This window comes from Ambystoma mexicanum, chromosome 3q, assembly GCF_040938575.1.
Source record: "Ambystoma mexicanum isolate Mex_15411 chromosome 3q, UKY_AmexF1_1, whole genome shotgun sequence".
Taxonomy (NCBI): domain Eukaryota; kingdom Metazoa; phylum Chordata; class Amphibia; order Caudata; family Ambystomatidae; genus Ambystoma; species Ambystoma mexicanum.
The window spans coordinates 1,214,897,790-1,214,919,716 of record NC_090926.1 but is presented as its reverse complement, the minus strand read 5'-3'; the positions used below and the strand labels follow the sequence as shown (position 1 = coordinate 1,214,919,716).

Genomic DNA, 21,927 nt, shown 5'->3' with positions numbered 1-21,927 from the left:
TAGATTACTCCCATGGCATCTAATGCTGTGAAGAGAAGTTTTGTGTAAGCATTGTAAAGGGTGGTTGAAAGGTACGATCCTTGTGGTACGCTTGTAGGCACTGTTATGGGATCCGCCACCTCTTTGCCAATGGCAACTCTGGACGTTCGTTCTGATAGGAATTATTTAATCCATGTGGATGCATCATTTGTGGAATTAAAATGTTTGGATAGTGTTAGTTTATCATGGTCCACTAAATCGAACAGATCAAGTAGTAGTATGAAGCATAAATTGCCCGAGTCTCTGTTGGCATAGATCTGTTTTTTTAGGTCAAGTAGTGCGGTCTCTGTACTGTGTTTAGGTCTAAATCCTGATTGCCCATCGCCTAATAGATGATTAATTTCTAGGTGTGTTTGAACTGGAGTGTATGCTTATTTTAAGGAGACAAGGGTCTGTGGCGACAGTCTGTCATTACTGGGAATGGTGGGCTCCAGCGTGTGTTTTTCAGTAGGGGTGTGACCCAGGCTTCTTTGATATCTAATGGGATGTAGTTGGTACTGAAGGATGCATTTATGAAGTTGGTGATAAATCGGTGCTAGCGTGGGAGCACAAGACTTAACTAGGGAAAGCTGTCTCCTTTGTAATTGGATGGTTTGACGGAAGCAATAGTCTTAAATACTTGGTCTTGGGTCACTGGGCAGAAGTTGAACTGGGTTGCCGATACTTCAGTGTCAGTCATGCCAATGGGGGCGGTCACAGCAGTGTGGACCAGTAGGTTTCTTTTCATTACGATATTGTCTTGGAGGGAGTCCATTTTAGTAGCTAGGGCATTCCGTCTGGTGGTACACCATGCTTTTGAGATAACTGAGCTGAGAGGTGATATTCTCCAAGGATTGCTAACAGTTCTTTACTGTTGGAGGCGGCGTAGATAATGCGTACATTCAGGGAGCTGGCTTTATTGGTAATAACTGCGAGTTTGTATTTTTTTGAATTACCCGGAGTTCTTTTTTGGACTCATTTGAAGTTTTTTTTTCTGGTTAAGTGTTCTAATGCTCTTGTTTTTTCTGAGTTCGATGAGTCCATCATTGAACCAGAAGTTGCTTCATTTATATCAGGGTATTTTAGGCTTGCGAGGGGCTACTTCATTGATAACGGTTTCAGGCAAGTGTGGTAGAGTAGGGAGGTGGTCTCAGGATTAGTGTTCATTGTCGGCTGTGCATAAAGTAATTTACTGAGCACTGGGGTCAGATGTTCTTGCATGAATTTCCCATAATAGGAGTGGGTGGTGGAAATTCTAGCGCTAGGAAGGTGGATCTGTGTGGACTATGGGCAAGCTGACCTATGGAAAGGGAGTGCTGGAATCTGGGTTTAGGTGTAGTAACCAGGGTGGTCAACTTGTGGGTCGGGGACTAAGTATCCTATGTGTGTTAATGTTAGAGGTACGAGGATGATTGAGAGGTGGGCTACTCAGTTTTCTATTTGTGAATGGAAGCTGGGTGGTGCGGGCAGAGCATCGGTCTCCTTGCGGCCCTCAAACTGGGACTGGCGAGTGCAGGGGTGTAATCTTGTGTTCTAGAGATGAGGCGCCTCCGACGCGCAGATCCTAGACATGGGGTGGTCTGGTGGTGGCAGTGCTGGCAGGACCGAGGTAGGGTGGCAGGTAGCGAGGATGAATTCTGTGGCAACTGTACTGTTGGGGCAAGCTTGTAGAGCGATGGTAGTTTGCTGTGGAGGGAATGCTGCTGTTTTGGGCAGGAATGGCATGGGGCAGGGGAGTGGGTGATGTCTAGGACAATAGATATATGATGTAGCAGCAGCAATATTGAGAAAAAAAGAGAAATAAGAGGGAAAGCAATTTAGAGAGCATTTAAAAAAGTAGAGACAAGTACAGCAACATCGCCAGCGAAGAACAGTGAGCAACACCATAGAAGAAAGCAACAAAGAAATGAGGATTTCAAGCTGTGCATGCCAGAGTTTGGAAAAAGTACCACAATCTTTCAGGAGCTCCATTCGTGAGGCTGTACTTTAACAGCTGGCTAGTTACAATGCGTAGCTCCTGGTCAGAAGAAACGCCTCACACCCATGAGCTCCTTCCAGCTCCTATCCTATGAATTCCAATTTCGACCCCCGAATTCGGATTGATCAACTATGACACCAGTGAAAAGTGTGCCCCCTCAGCACCCAACCTATTATTAAAGAGCTTTATTATTGTTAGGGTATTCACTGAGAACGGACCTAGCCTCGGGAAGCAACAGAGCACTGTACAGTCAACGGGGGGGGGGGGGGGGGGGGGGCAGAGTATTTGGTGAGGGAAGTAGAGAAGGAAATGGGAAGCCACAGCGGAGGGGAAGGGGGGCAATTTGGTAGCAAGGGATCTACAAGCAATCAGTCTCAGGTAGTGTGAAGGGTGTGGACCAAGGCATTAGGGAGGGGCCATTCATTGAAGATGAGGGTCTTGAGCTCCTTCGGGAACTGTAGAAGCGTGAAGAGAGTCTGTTGACAGGGAGGTGGTTCCATAGACTTGGGGCAGTCAAGACAGTAGGCCAGTCTTATGGTTCTTTCCTTACTGCACTAGCAGAGTTCAAACCTGCCCATGTCCTTACTTCCAGTGAATTGTAGGCCTTCGGAGATGCTGCGTTTCTTATGGAGGTAGCTTGGGGACTTCAGGGTTACAGCCTTTTAGATGCAGCAGGATTTGAAGATTACAGGCTTGCATCGGGAGCCAGTGCAGTTCAATGAGTTTTGGGGCGATAATCCAATTTGTTTTTGTGGAGTCCTTCGATAAGGCATGCTGCAGCCCCTGAATTAGAGAACTACCAATATTCAACACAGACAGATGTCCCGTCAACTGCACCCATGGCCCAACTCTACACACCAACCACCTGGGATACTCCCCTCAGCTCTAGACCCCTGCAAGGCAAGCTACTCCACCCTCTACTACCACCAAAAACCCTCATCTACAATCCAAGCTATGCTTACCCCAAATCTCTACCCTCCCTCCTCTGTGCCCCATTACTTTCCATACAATGTCAACAACATCCATCACCAGAGATTTGAAAGAGATGTTGGTACCCAGGGCGGAAATGGTGGGGCGCCCTAAAATGATGCTCCTGGGGTGGAAGGTGCGGCGCAGGGCATGCCAGATGATGGAGAACCCGTCCCCATGCTCTCCGCAGATACCACTGGTTGCATTAACGGGGGCAGACGTGCAGCTACGAATGATACTCCTGAACCACTGGGAACCGGCTGGGGTGCCAACAGTGGGCGACATTTGCCGAGAGGGCTCTAGTATTACTTTTGAGGGGCTGCGGGAAGAAACTGGGTTGCACGAGGGCCAGTATATTACGTATTATAGAATGGTACAGAGGATTAAGAGAACATGGCCTGAAACTGTGTTGGAGGAAGAATCATATGCCACCATAGACATGATATACGACATAACTGAGGGGGGGGGGGGGGGGGGTCATGAGATTTCCAGAATGTATGAAATGCTGATGTCTAAAGTGGGGAAGGAGGTCACGCAGCTGAGACTAGATTGGGAAATGGGAAACGGAAGGTGGAGCCCCGATGGAAGACGGGATGTGGGAACGGGTGCAGGGGTATCATATGAAGGTGTCTAGAACGCGAGGCTGAAACAGATTCAAATGTACAAAACACATTGGGCATATAGGACGCCTTGGAGGATATCGAGGTTTGAAAATGCAGGGCGGCAAGCATGCCCCAAGTGCGATGAGGAGAACGCGGCATGGTGCATATGTTCTGGTCATGCCCGATCACAGAACGTTTCTGGAGGGGAGTGAAAGGGAAACTGGAAACAAAGGGGATCAAGATTGTAGTGCACACAGTGTGGGCCTGTCTGCTGGGGGGGTTCCCCAAGACCACAGAAGCTCAGGCATGTGAGTAAACTGAGGGATCTGGCCTATGTACTTGCAAAAAAGGAGAATTGCCATGGGATGGAAGACATGCCATGTGCCAAATGTGGCGGAGAGATTTGCAAAAATGAGCGGAAGCCGAAACCATGGTATGGCAGTTTGGGTCAATAGGTGACCCGGCGGAGCCTGTAGAAGAGGAGACCGTACCACAGGATGCGGAAACTGAAAGTTTAAAGCAATAGACTTGTAGAGGGGGGTGGGATAAGGGAAGTAGTGGCTAGAAGTTAAGTGTAATGAAACGGTGGGAACATGCACGGTTTGTTTGGTTTTGTTTATAACTCAAAATGTTTTTTTTAAAAAAACAAACAGTATTCCCCACACCCTGCTAGGAGCCACACTCTATCCAGTCTAGGCTCCCCTTTCCCAATCTCACCTGCTGAGCTGGCTTCCATGCATCAGACCACTAACATACCATGATCTGGTGGACCCAATTGCTCCACAACCATCAACGTATTCCACCCAACACCTGCACCCACCTAGCAACCCTCTTAAACCTCCGCACCTCTACTAGCAGTCCTCGGCATGCTTCAAGCCCCCACTAATCGTCTCCACCCACAAAACCCCATCTGCTTCCCCAGTCTTAAAAATTACTAGCTTTTCTCATTCTCTACAAAATTGCACAAAGGTGTTTTTCAACAGGATCAACAACTTTGAATCTAACCGACTGTGGCCTTCTCCTTCAATAGGTGCCCCTAAGCCAAGCACCAAACCACAGATCCACATTTCGTAACCACCTCAAGCTTACGGACCTCGGAATCCTTCAACTTTGTGGACCAGCCCATTCACACTAGCTCTGGGCTTCAGCATTAAGGACACAGCAGTGCAATCTGTCTGCTCAAGTACTGGGAGCTGTGGGCTGGGCGGCAAAGGACATGGAGGGCAAAGGCAGACCTTCCCTGACTTGCAGAACTGCAGTATGCCGTTTCAATGGCCACCCTGAAGGGAGTCCACCACCCTAGGGGGTGGGGTGGTGTCCAAGGACTGTGCAAAATGGGGTGACAGCACTAGGGAACAAATGACAGCATATGACTGAACAAGAGAATAAATTGAACAGTTCAAAATACCATGACCCAGCAAAGGGGACAGCCTTGTGAGATGCCACAGGACAGGTGGGTGTGGAGGGTTGGAGGAGTCTACCTCCTTTAGTGAACAAACCAGGGGCTTTTCCACACAACTGCGGATGGTGCCCACCAACACGACTGACACCTGAAGTTGTAGCTCGCACCATCCTGAAATAAGCCACTCGGCGGGCAGAATACCCAAGGATTAGCCTGGGTAGACCCTATGGCCAGATTTTGGTGCTAGGCCAGGAGGTTGAATGGTAGGACAGAAGGTAGCAGGTTATAGGTGAAATAAATACATTGAGAGTGATGGCATGATCTCACTGGCCCTAGTGTCAACACCTCCAACAGACCACACTAATTACAAGGGGCCCAGGGTTCTGCACCTACATAAAGAACATTGCTGCTATCATCGATGGAGCCTCACTAGGGTGAAAAAATGGGTGGTTGGTGCCCCCCACAAAACGAACAAGAGAAGAATTATGGCAACAAGTACCACCAGGAGCACCGCTATGTTACAATGACTGCATGCAATGAGACAATCTGCATTGTTTGGGACATGCAGTCTAGCACATTTGCAGACGTTTATGGGAACATTGGATGAGATGGTGATCAGGCATCAAGGAGATTTGGCAGATGTCTCCAAACTCGTGCAGATTTTACATCGTCGAGTACTGCATTACCTTGCTTTTCTAATCTCTTCCTAGTTATTGTCCTGTAGCCCCAGCCCTCTATTTACCCTCTTGTTCTCCTGAGCAAGAACACAATTTCTATTCACTGCAGGGCGCTGTCCCCTCTGCTGCCGCCTCACTACCTTGTAATGGATTCCTCATCAGCGATGATAACTGTCTTCTACTCTCAGCCCCCTAACCGACTGTCCTGCTCTCGGGTCCTGGTCTCTACCATTTGGCCCAATTACTGACCTTAGCCTGACCAGTCTGTTCTCTGCCGAAACTCCATTCCCTACCTCACCATAATTGAGGCTCCAGTTCTCCATATGCTGACCACAAGTCAGAAAGGTGGTCTCAGCATTGCAAATCAGATCAAAGCTACTAGCAGCACAGCGCTTCTACTATTAGTGGCGGATGTGAAGTGCAACCTTGAAGATAAAAATACATCCAAACTTGCACAAATTACCATCTAAGTTTTGGTTAGTTGCCCAAAAATAGACTCTTGCAATTGGGATGACTTAACTCACTAAATTGTCTCAACCAACATCAAAATCTAGTGAGCAAAAACTCCAATACAAAACCTTACCTAGAGTCTTAAGCAGGAAGTGTGCATAATCATCTTAGAGGGCAAGGGTCCAGTATCTCTTACCACCCTTAAGTAGTCTAAATCTCTAAAAATGCTCCCAGGGGTGAATGAAGGTCCACAATGCTGCAGAAGCACTTCATGTTATGTGGTCAAGCAGGTAGGGTATTCCACAGCCCCATACTGTCCTTCATAAAGTCCAGAGAGTTCCTAAAATGCCCATTAAATATTTTTCTTGAGATGGGAGCAGTAAAAAAAAAAAAAGGAATAATAATAATACAAAAAATAAATAAATTTAAGTTGCAAGTTTCTGGCTCAGGGTGCATAGCTTCAATTTACAAGCTACTAGCCAGCAACAAAAATAAAAAGTCACTCGCCACCTCAATTCTATACATACACACAGCACACCATATCTTACTCGCCAAAACCCAATTCTCACTAGCCATTGCTAGCGGGGAGTACAATATTTGCACCCTGTTCTAGCCAGACAAAAGAAATTGCCTTTTTAATTCCTGACATGCACAAAGCCCAATTTCGTACTCATCAAAAGTCCATTATCATTCATAATTGCCATTGAAGAGCATACATTTGGAGCCTAGGAACTCAAGGCGTCCATGCATAACAGATAGTGACTCACCGGAAAAAGTGAGGACGCAAAGTGTTTTGAGGGAACCCCATTTCTAGTGGTGTTTCAAATACGAGAAGCTGAGACTCCCATCTATCCACTTCAGTGCCCTTAAGCACTCCGAGATAAAGGGAGCAGTAACAACTGCAACAAAAAATTGATCAGGTGCTTTTTACTATTCCCACTGCAATTATTTGGCTGGGCAGTGAGGGCACAAATCATTTATCATGTCCTTCAAACCGCGATAACTTCCTTGATCAATAATGCAGGTAAGAATCCAGCCAGGCAGCATCGACGTATTGCCTCAACGTTATTTGGCAATGTCCTGGATGCCCCTGAAGACGTTCATGTGAATAGGGACAGTGGTTCCAGGTTGAACGAAACATGTTGGGCAAGAGTGAAACAATGATCGGACACTTGGCCCTTTAAAGATAAGAAGTGCCTTTTTGTAAACGGCTGAAGAGTTTTTACATTTATTAATCATTGATTGTATTAGGTTTTGTACTTTAGGGGACTATGAATGACTGGTGTGGTGATAGAGGGCATCATTCGTGTTTTGTTGTTTATTGTATCAGGATAATATTGAAGGGGTTTTATGTGGACATTGCTAATGAATTTAGAAGCAGAGAAATTTTATATTTAGTACACGCCAAAAGCTAGTGTTAGAATTTTGCATTCTCTAGATGAATAAATACAATATTTGTTTACATTCATAACACATACGACCTGGTTGGTGTTTGGTATTTTTTGCCTTCCAAGGTTTCACATCGCTAGTTACATGCAAGGTGGCTGCGTAGCACTGGTGTCCATTATGTGGGGTCCATACCTGCCTGCTCATTTAGTGGAAACAAATTTAATATTCAGAATGCATCGTGTTCTGGGGTACATTAATCTCATGTGCTCAGCTGACCACCCCCACCCTCTATGTGAGCTACAGGTAACAGAGGTTTTCCGTCATGCTTGATAAGAGCTTTAAGATGACACTATGGCAACGCTGCGTGCTCATCGCTTCTTTTGGAAGTTCCCCTACTACCAAGTTGAGATGATAGAAACTTTTTTTTCACTTTGCTGCCCTCCTCGCCACATGTCTCCTCGCTACACATCATAGGATGGCACTTAACCATCTTGCAGTCCAGAACGCCTCACCCGTGCTCATGCAGGTTCAAGGCCCAAAAGTCAATATTTTAAAAGTAATCCAATGAGCCAATAAAAAGTGCACGGAAGGAAGAAAAACAAGTTGGAATTATACACAATCACCGAAGGTTACATCATCTTAGCTTGGCTAACGAGAAGTGAAGTGAGATGTTACAAGACTTATGCAGATTCATATTCTATGATTAGACAGTCTTGGTTGCTCTATTGGTGATTCTATATAATACCTAGCCCTATTGGCCTATCCAGTCCCTCGTGACCATTCTAATGACCACTCATGGTAATGAGGTCATGGTTGGATCATCTAGTTTTACATGGCTTTTATTGGACAATAGACATGTTAAAATGTTTCACATAAGACGTTCCCTTTGCATGTCCAGGGGTGGGCTGCTCACATAATTGACCAATGAAGTTGTGCACAATGTGGCACAAAAAGTATATTTCGGATCCTTTTCCATGAGACTCAAAAGGTTGATACGACCTACCATTCTCGACCTTGATCAATAGACTACTATGCAACTTTGTTACCGTTGCGCTTCCTTTCTCATGATGCAACTCCGTTATATGATGAATTGGGGAATAATTAGAAATAAAATTTGATGCGGCAAGTTTAAATGTCCATATCAAATGAAACAAGGCAAGTAGAGGAAACCCAACGAAGGGCCAAGTAGATGGCTTCGGAACCAGAAGAAAGTCATCCTAATCTTAGTTCCCCTACTTGATATTGTGATCAGTTTCCTAGCACCCAGATCTTTATTTTCCCACGTAACGGTCAAATGAAGTTTTGTTACTGGGCAACTGTTACCACTACAAAATTTTAATTTGTTAATTTGAATTAGCCCAACTTTCTCACTTCTACAATACCCAATAACAGAGCTTATGTTCCAAGCATACCTCAAACTCCCCAACCAGGTGTGGCCACTAGTTTCAAAGCGTAGAACAAACAGACCAATATGCATACTGTGGAAGGGAGGACGTTTCAGTACTAGCACAGAAAAGGTTTCCTACATTACATGTCATGCTTTAAACGTCCAGGGCTCTTAGAAACAGCCCCGTCAGCCTTTAACTCTTTCATACCCTTCTCTTGTGCAATTTCCATCCTGACCGGCACCTCCTCCCCAAGCGAATGATATGAGAGGTGTAGGTCTCAGCGGCTTCCAGCGCTGAAGATTCTAGCTGTTGTGGGAGTCACTGAGGAGGGAATGGTGCGTGGAAATACTAGATAGGCACTTTACCATCGTAATGTGGAAAGAGTTGAGACAAGGCTTCAAAGGAGAAATGGCAAGGCATTATTATGTACGGATGGGTCTTAAAACAGTGGTGTATGCTGGCTCCCACGTTAGCCTGATCTTTGGGGCTTCTGGTTGGCCACTGAATGATGTGCCCAGAGTGGGAGGAGAAGACTTTCCGGTTCCGCTTTCTGGGGGAGACTACATTCCATGCACAGAAATAGAAATGCAAAAACTACTGGGCAACTTTTGCAATTTCTGCATTAACAAAAGCCATGATCAAGAGCACAGTGAAAGCCTCAGGAGAGATTTTTATGCAAATGGTATGTTTAAACAGAGCCTCACTTTTATTAGCTTAGCTTGACGCCGCCATAGATAAATTGGGGGGGGGGGGAGGGCACAGTGGGACAATTTGTTGTTGGTGTTTTGGTTGGAAAGGAAGTTTATTTAGGGGTGGGGGTAAAAATAAGACACCAAGAGTCTGTGTAAGCCATCAACAGAAGTCTGTCCCAGAAGTTATACTTGGTGAGGTGTAGGACTATGCACAATGTGCTGCAGTTGCACATTTCTTCCGCAGAAGACTAGAACAGACCTCCGTACCTAGAGGTAGGGGTGTGTCCCGTTGCGGATCGTATCTCTATTTTACTAATGGATTGGTAAATATTGGATTGGGCTATGAGGGTCACCTGCAGGCCAGAGTAGAACGAATACAGAAAGATATTTTAGGCATGGACGCTTGTATGAAGACTACATGGCTTGCCCAAGTGAAAAATATGAACGCACCAGGCCCTGGAGTCATGTAGAAGTGCATAACTAAGATTACTAGGGATTCACTGGCGGGGGGATTTGGGGGATGTGAGAAGGGAGGAGATTACAAGTGCCCCAGGCCATCCTGGTACTTTAAACATAATGATTTATGGGAGGGAGTCTTATGTAGCCTCAAGCATATAAAAAGGAGGCCAAAAATGAGTTTAAGCCTTGTTCATTGGTTAGTATTCCTAAGGACCATCGAACTGCTAAGTAGGGCAAGGTGCCTATGGTCACACCGTCAAATATGATACAATAAAACCATTGAGATTGCATCACACTTCTTACTATTAGGTCCAAGTTATGTTAGTTTGGGTTTAGGACAAAAGAAACATTTTAGGAGGCCATGGATACTGCATGTCTGCTAAAGGCGAGAGTGAGCGAGGTAGTGTTACACCATCCCCCTATGGCCTGGCACGAAGCAAGAATGGCCTTTGCTCATTAGATTAGTGGGCTGTGGGTGGCGCTGATGTGCACAAATCAAAATGGCTGTTCTGTTGTAGTGCTCTTGCGACCCGTGGCCTGCAACTGCCGATCGCTACTCCTTTCAGCTAAATAATTGCTATGGGTTGGAGAGACACTGCTGCGGTGAGACAGAGAACCCATTGCAGCATACATTTCCAATTCTATAGAATTGTTCTATTGCGCCAACACGGCGACAGGCCAATTAAATCTGCCTCCTCGATCCGCTTTGAGTGCCTGCCGCAAGGTGGCTGATGTGATCCTTGCGGGATATGGAAGGACTCCGACGGAGCTGCCCCTGCCTGGGGTCCTCTGTAGACATTATACGAAGGCTTGCCGCAAACTCCAGTGTTGCAGCTATGGAAGCAGTCAAGGGAAAAGAGGCGAATGTGCGGCAGACCAGGCCAGACCACGTGTGCCCCACTGAGCTGGCAGTGTGTGTGAGCTGCAGCCTCCCACGGCGGAGGTACAGCATATCTGCACTATGCCCTGCGTTTGGGGAGGCCCGCGGCCCTGGTGGGCGCCGGCTAAGCAACGCAGTGACTGGCAGCGCCCCACAACCTGCTGCGTAGCCCTGCATATGTAGGGGATTTAATTGGAGGCATTCTAGGGCAGAATCCAGGGCTCTTCTCACAGCTTTATATGCTCCATGCCTGGAGTGAGGAATGTGTGCCCACAGTTTTGGCCCGCCTTTCAAACCTTGTTAGACATGGGGCTTGGAAACATGTAGATCCTGATCTGCCCTGCCTGTACCCCAGACTGAAATGCCACCGCTTACCATGTTGAGAGACTCCTTGTGTACCTGCGCTGAAATTCTGCTCCTCTTTGTTGACTGCTTGATACTATACTGCGGTCCATCGGCCCCCTGAGACTGCCAACAGTACAGCTCTACTCCTCCTTCCAGCGGAGCTGCTATGGTGGACCGGAGGCCAGACATAACTAAGGGGGCTGCGAAAAAAAAAAAGCTCCATGGCCATGTACGCTAAAGTCACCCGAAGACCCCTGTTGCTACATCCAGCATGACATCTACGGAAGAAAGTGTGGAACTTCTCCTTTCTGAAAGCAGATACAGCCGCCTTGACCAAGCAGGTACAGTCCGTCACTAGAAAGAACAAGCTAGAGTCCAGATAACGTTGCAGTAACAGCCGGATAATCAGCGTCGCGGATAACAACTTGAAGGGCTATATGGAAGAGTGTGTGGAGCACACCATCCTAGTCTAGCATGATGAGCCAAAGCCGGCGCCACAGTTTGCTGTTGAAAGTGTCCATCGATCTCTGTCGCTCAAGCCAAAGCCTGGAGCACCGGTCCGCATGATAATTGCCCAGTTATTAAACTACCACGGCAGAGACGCCATCCTGAGGGCTGCTCGCAAGAAGGGAGAACTCCTCCTAGGACCCAGCAGATTCTATATCTACCCAGACTTCTCTGTGGCCCTACAGCAGGAGAGGAAAAGCTTCATGGCTGTGAAGAGGCTCACAGACCTGGGAATGAAATATGCGATGTTATATCCTGCTAAGCTCTGCAAATTAACGTAAGGGCCAAGCTAAGCTCTGTATTGAATGTAAGGACCAAACATACTTTTTTACGATCCCTGAAGAAGCCATGAAGTACCCATTTTCTTCCTGCATCTTTGCTGCACCCCCCGCCCCCTCAGATGGTGTGCCTCAATGAGTCAGATGATTTGGAGGCGGCGTAGCCCTAGGTACCTTTACTACTCCGAGATGGCCGTTTAATATGTGTTGTGGGGAATCTTCACCTGTTCCTTTTTCTAGTTCCTTTTGGCACAGGAGAAATAGTTCTGCTCGGTGCGAGATGGCTGTTGTGTGTCCCGTGCTGCCGACCATGCGCTGGCCACCCCTTTGCAATGTGGCAGTGTTCAGTTGGGGAGTTATTCTAGGGGGCATGGGGGTTCGGTTAGCACTTCGTAAAGATGTGGAGATATTATTGGTAAGCAGTCAGTGTGGGGTCACTTACTGGCGAGGTGCGAAATGCAGATTTGTGAGAAGGCTGGCAGGGCTCGTAGACAATGGGTGATTACATCTAGGAGCTGGAAGGTTCGGGGGCTTGGTAAGCCGATTAAGCGACAGAAAACCATGCTCTATGTGGAGCGCCATAAAGTCAAGCTGTTATCCAGAGTCCTGGCACAAGGGGAGTCGACAATTGGCCCTCTGGAGTACATGTAACCAGAAGAAATGTAATCCATAGTGCTAGGAGGGTTCAGCTAAAGGATGGAAATAAAATCCGTGAAATAGATTCTTCAAAATTATATCAGGGAATATCCAGCCAGTACAGTCCCCAAAAATTAAGTACAGTTTACCACCAGCGATTAAGTTTTTGAATCAAACTGCTAGCAAGTGCAGTATACCACCTCCATTGGAATATGTTAGGGAGAATTCTCTGTGTAGGCTAATTTCCCAAACCTAGTGAGTCCCCCATCAGCTCTGCAGGATTTTTGGGGTTTATTTTTTTCTCCTGCTAAGAGTGAGACTCTTTCTCCCACTCTTAGGCATGATTTGAGAATGTCCTTTGACCTTGTAATGTGTTGGGTCTTTTACTCCATAGGGTTTCATGTGTTTTTGGTAAGTGTGTTACACAGCACCCTCAGTGCAGTAACACAGGGGTGTCATAGTGACCCCCAAACAGACTCCATACCCTGGGACTGACTACTGTCTCCCAGGGCATGTAAAGTCACCATTGACTTTACTAGTCTTAAAATGTGAACAGAACCAGTACAAACCATCATATTGTGGAAGTACTGGTAGGGGTAATTAGATTGTCCCTGGGTCTGTTTTTCGAGGGGGCACTGTGCAGTCCCCCCCTCGTCGAGTTTCTGGCTAGTGGCAGTGGTTACCACGTGAAATATTCCACCGGGATATTTCCTATGGGATTTTCCCCATTCATTTTAAACACACCACTTTTTTGGTGCAATGTTAAAGATACCGCCGGGTTATTTATTTAATATTTATTCCCCGGTTGGGTCTTTTTGCCAGGACTCTATTTTAAAATGGCGTTTGTGTTCGCCTCTGTAACTCCAACCCAAGTCGAGCCCTTTGTTCCACTTTTGGCGGGCTTCTGCACAGAAGCCTCCAAAAATGGTGCCACTCTGGGTCTACAGGATGTGTGCGAGGGGTGTGGGGGGAGAAATAGGCACCCTGGACTGAGTTGCCTCAGCAACTCAAGTTGCACTCTTGAGTGAGTGGCCCAGTGGTCACCACTTAGCATGTTTGAGTGACAGCTAGGACTAGTGAATGGGGGTTTTCTGCATAAAAGCAGGGCTTTGGGGACTGGAACTTCAGGGGTCACCACAGGACCTAAAGAATCCGAAGAGGGAGAAACTGAGCCGACCTGCAACACCACCACCGGTGGAGCCCTGCTGAACCGGCTCACCACTTCCCAAAGACAGAGAAGATCTTCTTCCCGGAGAGTCTTCTTCCTTTGAACCGGTGGGGTTAATCAGTTCACCCTCTTTTAGCCTTCCTGGATCGTCTCGTAGTCGAATCGCCCGTGCCAAGCACCCCGGCGGCCGGATAGCCACGCTTCACCACTACCGCAAATAAAAGGGTAGTACCTTCTAACCGGGAAACTCTGCGGCTGGTTTCTTCCCGGGCAGTGCAATGACCCCCAGCTTTCCTCCAGGTCGAGATCTTCTCTTCCCCTGGACAAAGCACTGACTTGCACCTGCTGCTAGGAACAACTGCCTCCGCTGGAGCTTTCTCACCATTTCAGGTACTGTGTCCCGCCTGGTCTCCCTTGCAATAGACCGTTCAAGGTGTCCCGTAAATCCTTGACTCTCTAACTGATCCAACTCCTTTTGAACTATCTGCAAAGACTTTTCAAGTGTACTTCAACTGGGTGATCTTGGGCAAATTCCACCTTGCCTTCTCCAAGAGTGGGCCTGGCCTAGGAACTTTCTTGCTCTACAGTTTACTCTGCTTTTCTTGACTTGCTGTGGTTCTTTTAAAAGTGTTGGTATTGCGTGCTTTCCTAATTCTGCCTTTTCCCTCCCTTTTTAAATTATTGGAGTGCCACCTTGATTAAGCGCTCACCCCTGTATTGATAAGTGGTGTTCTTTTCCTAAAACTTGTCGAATAATTAATCAGGGAGGTGTATGTATTTCTAGTGACTGTTTGAACTTGCTTGACATTAGTGCCAGTGTATTTTTACAAGTGTTTTTAAATAAATAATTATATACTTTTATACCCATGCTCTGGTCAGTGTTTGCTTGCGCTACTGTATTTTCGTACCTAATGTGTATACTCTATATACTGCCGAACTCCTGAGAGAAGTCTGACTGCTCAGCCACAGCTACCAGATAAATCTGGGTGGTACAGACTGCTACCAATTGGGTTTACTGCTAACACCTGTAGTCTTAAACTTTTTTGCAGTGGTCCCTAAGGGAACTGCACAGGTTTCTGCCTAACAGAATACATGCCACAGGGGTACACGATACATAAACAGAATATTTGTATTTTGATTGTACTTTATATAGCACCTTTGTCCAAAGCGCTACACATAGATTAAACAAATTAGAATAATGTTCAATGGTGCATGTCAACAATTCAAACACAGCTGGTAACAAGCAATCAAGTGCAATGAAGCAGGCGGGTTTTCAGGGACAGAACAGTAAGTGGTGATAGAGCGGAGAGCGAGGGGGCAGGGGGAAGAAGAGAGTGTTCCAGGGAAGAGGGGCAAGGAGCTGAAAAGAATGGAAACAAGATTTAGCACAAGGGGGACATTCATCCTAAAAATACAGGAATAGTGAAGAGAGCAGGAATGAGCGTAGAAAGAGAAGATAGTCAGGGGCGAGCCCATAGAGAACAAATTGAAATTTAAGTTGCGAATGAAAGGGTAGCCAACCGAGAGAGTATTCCAACTGCAAGAGAACAAAAGAGTAGTGAGTAAGTTCACAAAGCTAGAAAATCCAATTCAACTGTTCCTGCAGTGCCCCCAGTCTCTCACGGGAGAAGACCAGAAACAGTCCACTCTTGCACCAATGGGTGACGAGCAAGGATACAGACGCTCGACTCGAAGACAAACGACAGAGTTGAGAAATTATAGGCATGACGAAAGTAGATGAACACCAAGAAGTCAATCACCCCCAATCCAAATATATTACAGCCACAGTGACTAAAAGCCATGGATATGTAGATAAAATCCACAGACAGGAAGGCTTGGAACATATCAATTTTTTTTACTTTATTTTTTTTATTTGTTTAGTTGATCAACCTTTCAAATTGACAGTCAAAGAACTTAAAGCCCAATCGAAATGTGTGCCACAATTGGCACCTGATAATGTTATTGATACATTAGTTTCACAAGCGTTTTACAATCTAAATCAAGGAAAAACCAAAAATGTGAGAAGAACTAGTAATTTGACAACTGGAGAAAGAAGAGCACTTGAGTCACTCAAATCAGATACACAAATAGTGATCAAAGAAGCTGATAAGGGGGGAAAAAAATTATTAAAATGAACAGAGACGACTACCACCTAGCAATGGCATTTAAACATCTCAAAACCCCCGGTTGCTATGTCATAAGAACAGATAATAACAAACAAACAGCACTGGAACAAGTTGAAGCTTACATCTTGATGTGGCACGGGAAAGGTCTTATTACCGATGAGGAACGTGTCTTCTTAAAGAACCAGTGACCCCCAACCATGTACTTTTTGCCAAAAATACATAAACACTATGACAACATACCAGAGGGACACCCAATCATGAGTGGGATTGGGGGGACCACTGAGAATATATCGGAATATCTGGATTCCATTCTCAAGCCAAGAGCCAGCTTACTAAACTCGTATCTTCAGGACTCTACAAGTCTTATACGGAAACTACAGAGTTTTACATGGCACAACACCTTGCTTCTAGCAACTCTAGATGTGAAGGCACTATATACTTCTATTCAGATGATTAAGGAAATGTTGCAGCTTACATTTGATTTTAATGTGTTCATTTTCGACAACCAGGTATACCAACAAACCACGGGAGTGGCCATGGGCACGAAGTATGCCCCAGCCCTAGCCAACATTTTCATGGGCATGCTTGAAGACAAAGCTGTTTATCCGGAACCGTTCTACAGAGAAAATCAAGATGTGGACATGGTACATATTTGTTTTTTGCATTATTGATGGGAGCATCGATGACTTTCAGGACTTTGTGACTGCTTTAAACTCCAATTGCTTCGATATTCAATTTACAGGGGACTGCAACCAATACGAAATCAATTTTTTGGATCTAACAATACACTCAAGATGGCCATAAATTGCAGACATGGAGGTACAGGAAACCAAACCAAGTGAACTCGACACTACATGCTAACAGCTATCATTTTCATCCGACTATACACAATATACCGTTAGGCGAATATATTAGTGCCAGACGTAATTGTCAAAAAGAAACAACATTTGAAGAGGCATCCACTCTACTGCAACAACACTTCAGGAAAAGAGGTTACTCGGACAAATCCGTAAGAGCTGCATATAAGAAAACAAAACCTATGAAGCAACAAGATACTTTGGAGCACCGACCAAAGGACAAATCAGACCCAAACAGGGCAATAAGATCACTCAGTATTACTCTGATCATCATAAAATTCAGAAAATATTGAAAAGACATTGGCATCTATTGAAACTGGATGACCACATTTGCAATTTCGTGGGTGACCGCCCACGTACAAAAGAGCAAGCACCCTCAAATCCATCCCCAGCCCATCTCTTCTGCCAGATATCGTAAGGGACAATCAAGTCACATGGTTACATAAGAAAGAACTTGGTTTCAGGAAGTGTGGCATATGCCCGCAATGTAAATATGCACATGATCAAACCACGGTTTTTGTAGACATCAATGGTAAAAATTGGACCAAATGCAAGATAAAATTTGTGGTTTATGGTATTATTTGTGTATGTATGAAAATATATATAGGGAGCACAAAAAGAGAGTTGAGAATCAGAATGCGCGAGCATCTGGCAAGAATTGGTAGCCAGGACCCATCTATCCCACTAGCTGAGCATTGGCAGAAGATGCACCAATTACATAATAAATCGGAGATTAGATTAATCGGCCTACAACAGGTTACTCTTAATAAAAGAGGTGGGGACAGGTTGAGAAACCTAAGACAAGCTGAGGCAAGAGCAATTTGCTATTTCAATTCAACAATCACAAGTCTCAACAAGGATAGTGAAATGGTGTCATTCTGGTAGTGTTAGCCCATTGTAACTTAACGACTCAGCTCCTGATTACCTTTAGCACATAACAGGTTAATGGGTATAGTCACTTTGCCTGAAGTTTCCTATAACAGGTGCATTTTTCAGTACTCTTATTACAATGTATCAGTACATGTTGATTTTTCTTAACGATTTCCAGATCTAGGTTCGACAATTCTGAGCACTACTGTATGACGTGATTGGGTGTGAGCACGTGCTGGGGCGTTGATTAGAGTTGTTTCTTACACATTAGAAAGAACATTGTTTATCTGGCTGAGATATTTCCAATATTAGATTTGTACAAATTGGTTTGTTGAAATCACAACGTTTTAAATAATCAATCCAGGGTAACTATAGCCACTTTGGCTTTGGTTGTGAACTTTAGACACCACTCAATAATGGCGGACTCCATCTACAAAATGGTGGATGGCCTCTGACGCTCTTTTTGTGTCGTTTGGTTCTGTAGCGCACCGCTTAACGCAGATGACCATGGCGACGTGACTCACGTTGCCATGGTCACCGTGTTCAACAAAGTTATCAAGATGGCGTACGCAGACTGCTCCGTACTTTACTGACGCGTGTGACTTTCTGCCCGCAGGAATCAGGTAAGCCTAGGAGGCTTTAGACTGGCATTACTCATATTTTAACGGTTGATTCTGTTTACTTTGCAAATTCTGATTATTCATAATCAGGGCCATACAGGCTCAAGATTAGTCATGTGTAACGCCAGTGCTCTAGTTTGGTCGTAGTCTGATTATTTCGAATGCGCTTACTGAAGGATGCCCATCACAGTGCTTGAACGCATTTACAACATGGTCCGTAGATGACAGCAGGATGATATTTAAGATTGTGCACACATTAGCTATATGCCCCACATACCCAAGCCCATGGGGCTATTGGTATACAATGATGTACTTTATGAAGAGTCAAAACAATCCCTAACATGAGTCAAATCCAGGGAGATAATTTTTTCATTCCAATAATGAGTATACATTTTGTAATTATACCATGACAAACTTGATTTCACATTTATTTAATTTCAGACTCTATACTGGGGATATAACCCTGTTACTACTACAGGGACATCAATCCTATGGATTGATTATATGCAAATACGGGTAAGGACACCCGATTGTTTTTGTTTCAGGATATTATATTATAGGGGTCAGTTGACCAGTATGGATTTGTTACCATGATTTCGAAAGAACAATTAAATTTTTGATTTTCTCTTGTTCTGTCTATTTATGTTTTGATCTTTTGAAATTAATATGCATCTATGATGGGTTTTTTGCTTTTTCTACACCCTTGAATCCTCCCTTTCACCAATCCTTGTTTCTCTGTCTACTCGCTATACGCTTATCACTATGATATCTATTGTCTTATTACGGCATGATGGAATAATGCAACGTGCAATATGACCTCATAACTATTTGTACATTTATGTCATGTTTTCGTGTGAATTATATATTTTTTATTACAATATTATGTTATTTACGTATGGTGATTTGCTGTAGAATATTATGTAGCCCAGATTTGAAAAAGGCTCAGCAGAGCCGAAACATATCATACATGGGCTTCTTTTTTAATGTGTGATTATGCAATTTTATTAAATATACACACATTTTGATGGCGCCGAGTCCTGCATTCTTTTCTTTTTTACACAGTTAATAATATGCAATACAATAAGCTCTTTAAGATTATCTTTCAATTAACAGAATACCCGATAAAAACACAAAAAAGAACCAATTTAGAGACATATAAATAGAATAGACAAATACAGAACTAAAATTGACAGGCGAGTTTCTTCGTGAATATATAATACATATAAGATGCTAGTGACTAGCCTCAAGGAGATACTACCATACTCACCACAGGCATAACTCACCACAGGCATAACTCTCAGAGTTCCAAGGTAAATTTTACGTGTCAAAATTAATTGCAATAACAATTTTCAGGAAATATGGCATCCAAAAACTGTACAATGGCTATCTTAATAGTTAAGGAAGATGAAAAAAAATACATTGCCACATGCTCTTTTTCATGTAAAAATTTTGTTCCTCAAAAACGTTTTTCAAATAAAGCTTGCGAATGGACATCAATTGTAAACTATGTTCCAATGTTTCTTTTTGATCAGGGATTTTACAAAATTAACAATAATTTTCAACTTTTAAAATTTGTTTTCTACGCGCCAAGACATCCAAGGTCGGAAACGAAGAAGAAGCTTCTGTTGAATTTTCGGAGAAAGAAATTTGACCAAGTAATCAGCCGTGACTCTATACGGCTTGTAACCAAACAATTTTCAATCAAAATCATATCAATAATAGCCTATGACAGGGGATTCCAAGGTGGTCCTCACAGGAGAGGAAACAAAAGCAACAAACTGGACGACACTAGCTAAAAAGAAAGTCAGTCAAGGTTACCATTAACAAGTAAGAGGACAAGGTAAAATACATAACCATCCAAACGAGCATGACCAAACACACCACAGAAGATCTCAGGAAAAATGAAGAAACACCAAGTGGACCCAAAGACTAATGGACCAACACAAGCACAATGATCTAGCTTCTCTAGACTCATACCCTAGATTATGTGCCCCAATCCAGAATGATGGGAGACAGAGGCAAACAATCTGAGCACCGCTACACTCCCCAGAAAGTTGATTATCCTTTAAATTCAACAAACTCGTTTCTCTGCTCCTTTTGCCTCCATTTCTCCCCAAGATGCGCCAGACACATTCCTTAGTACCTGGGAACACTCAGTACAATACATCAATGACCTCTCTACCCATACCATGTCCGCTATTGCTCTACTGTATCCAAAAGGCCCTGTACCTTGTGCCCAACTATGGGTGAAACCATAGCCCACAAACAAGAGTAAACTCATACATACGTCCTTGAAAACTGACATTACCAATGTAAGATCTGTGCCAGCCCGTAACCTTGCTGGTGTCCCTGCCCAATGTGTTTAAGTGCCCGGTTTACCATAGACACCAAGTACAGGAGAGGAAAAGGGACAACTGTCCTCCTTATTTTGCAACAGAAGCAGAAACCTCATTTTGACCCAGATGGGTGTGTTCCCCATTAGCCATGATCCCTTATGCTTCAAAGGCCATATAGATTGATCCTAATGTTTATTTATAGATTGTCCCAACACAGCCTTAAATTCACATAGGTGTGTTTATTCAGCATCAATAGGCCTGCTGCAGAAACCGTAACTCCTGACAGTAGGTGGTGTCAAGGTAGCCAGGTTCTACTAAGCTACCAGCACGAGCTAAATAGCCCCCAACTAAACTCAATTCCGATCCCTGTATGACTGTTAAACCGAATTGAGACTGGGTCTGGGATTCATTCTGCTGTAAAATAAACGCTATTGGATTTTAAAGCGCTGTATAATGCAGTGATTTAAACAGAGTTATGTGAATACACTTCAGATGTACCATTCTTTGAAAGTTGAGGGCTGTAGCCTAAAGCAGAAAGTTGCAAAGACAGCTCATCATGTCAGGTGCCTGTTGCCGAGATGTTATGTTTAGAACTGCTTATAAACGTATGACTTTTTTCAAATCCCTACTGAAAAAGTGCTGTAAAACTCCCTTCAATTGTGTGGCTTGTTGGTGTTGCATACGGCCCCTTCACCCTCCCTCGCAGGTACTCTAGGCCGGGTGCTTTGGGAATCCCTGCATCCGCCTTCTAGACCCTACTTACTAGGGTATAAAAACAAAAACCGTCTCTCTGTAGGGTTCGAGGTACAATTCTTCCATACCTGATTGCCGGTGTCCCCAGGCAGGCCACGGATCAGAACTTTCCTCCGATTATAAAACTCCCTACGGGTGCGCTGAAGGCGGCTCTGCCGCTCCGGGAGCGCAAGCGGCGGCAGCTCCTCTTCTCGTTGCGGGGGCTCCTGTCCCCAGCGCCGCCGTACTCTGGGTAGCCTCTCTGCGATGGGATCCGCCATCTTACTGCCGCTCTCTTGGGCCGGCTTACAAACGCGCGCCCATTGGAACAGCTTAAACTAAACACCTGTTTACAAAGCGCGCCCCGATTGGTCCAGAAAGGCAGATACACAAAGCAGAGTGACAGGAGGCATGCATATCATTATAGACAGAGAGGAAAGACTTCATATCCGTTGCCGTTTGAACAGCAGGAGAGAAGAATTGACACAAACAAAAGACTGAATCATAGCTACAGGCGAGAGACGGCGTCAGACACAAATGAAGGAATT

At 44.8% G+C, this 21,927-nt stretch overlaps 1 protein-coding gene across 3 annotated transcripts in view; it reads right to left on the bottom strand.

Moving 5' to 3' along the window:
- The window catches only part of RAVER1 (ribonucleoprotein, PTB binding 1), a 402,256-nt gene extending 380,547 nt beyond the window's left edge, over positions 1 to 21,709 (bottom strand). The window contains exon 1 of one of the 3 annotated variants that reach the window (XM_069604092.1): positions 21,469 to 21,709. In XM_069604092.1, coding sequence (XP_069460193.1) covers positions 21,469 to 21,660 — 192 coding nt within the window. In that variant the 5' untranslated portion in view covers positions 21,661 to 21,709. The remainder of the gene's footprint in view (positions 1 to 21,468) is intronic. The other 2 variants (XM_069604093.1, XM_069604091.1) reach the window with 2 other exon arrangements.
- Positions 21,710 to 21,927: the final 218 nt, after the last annotated feature.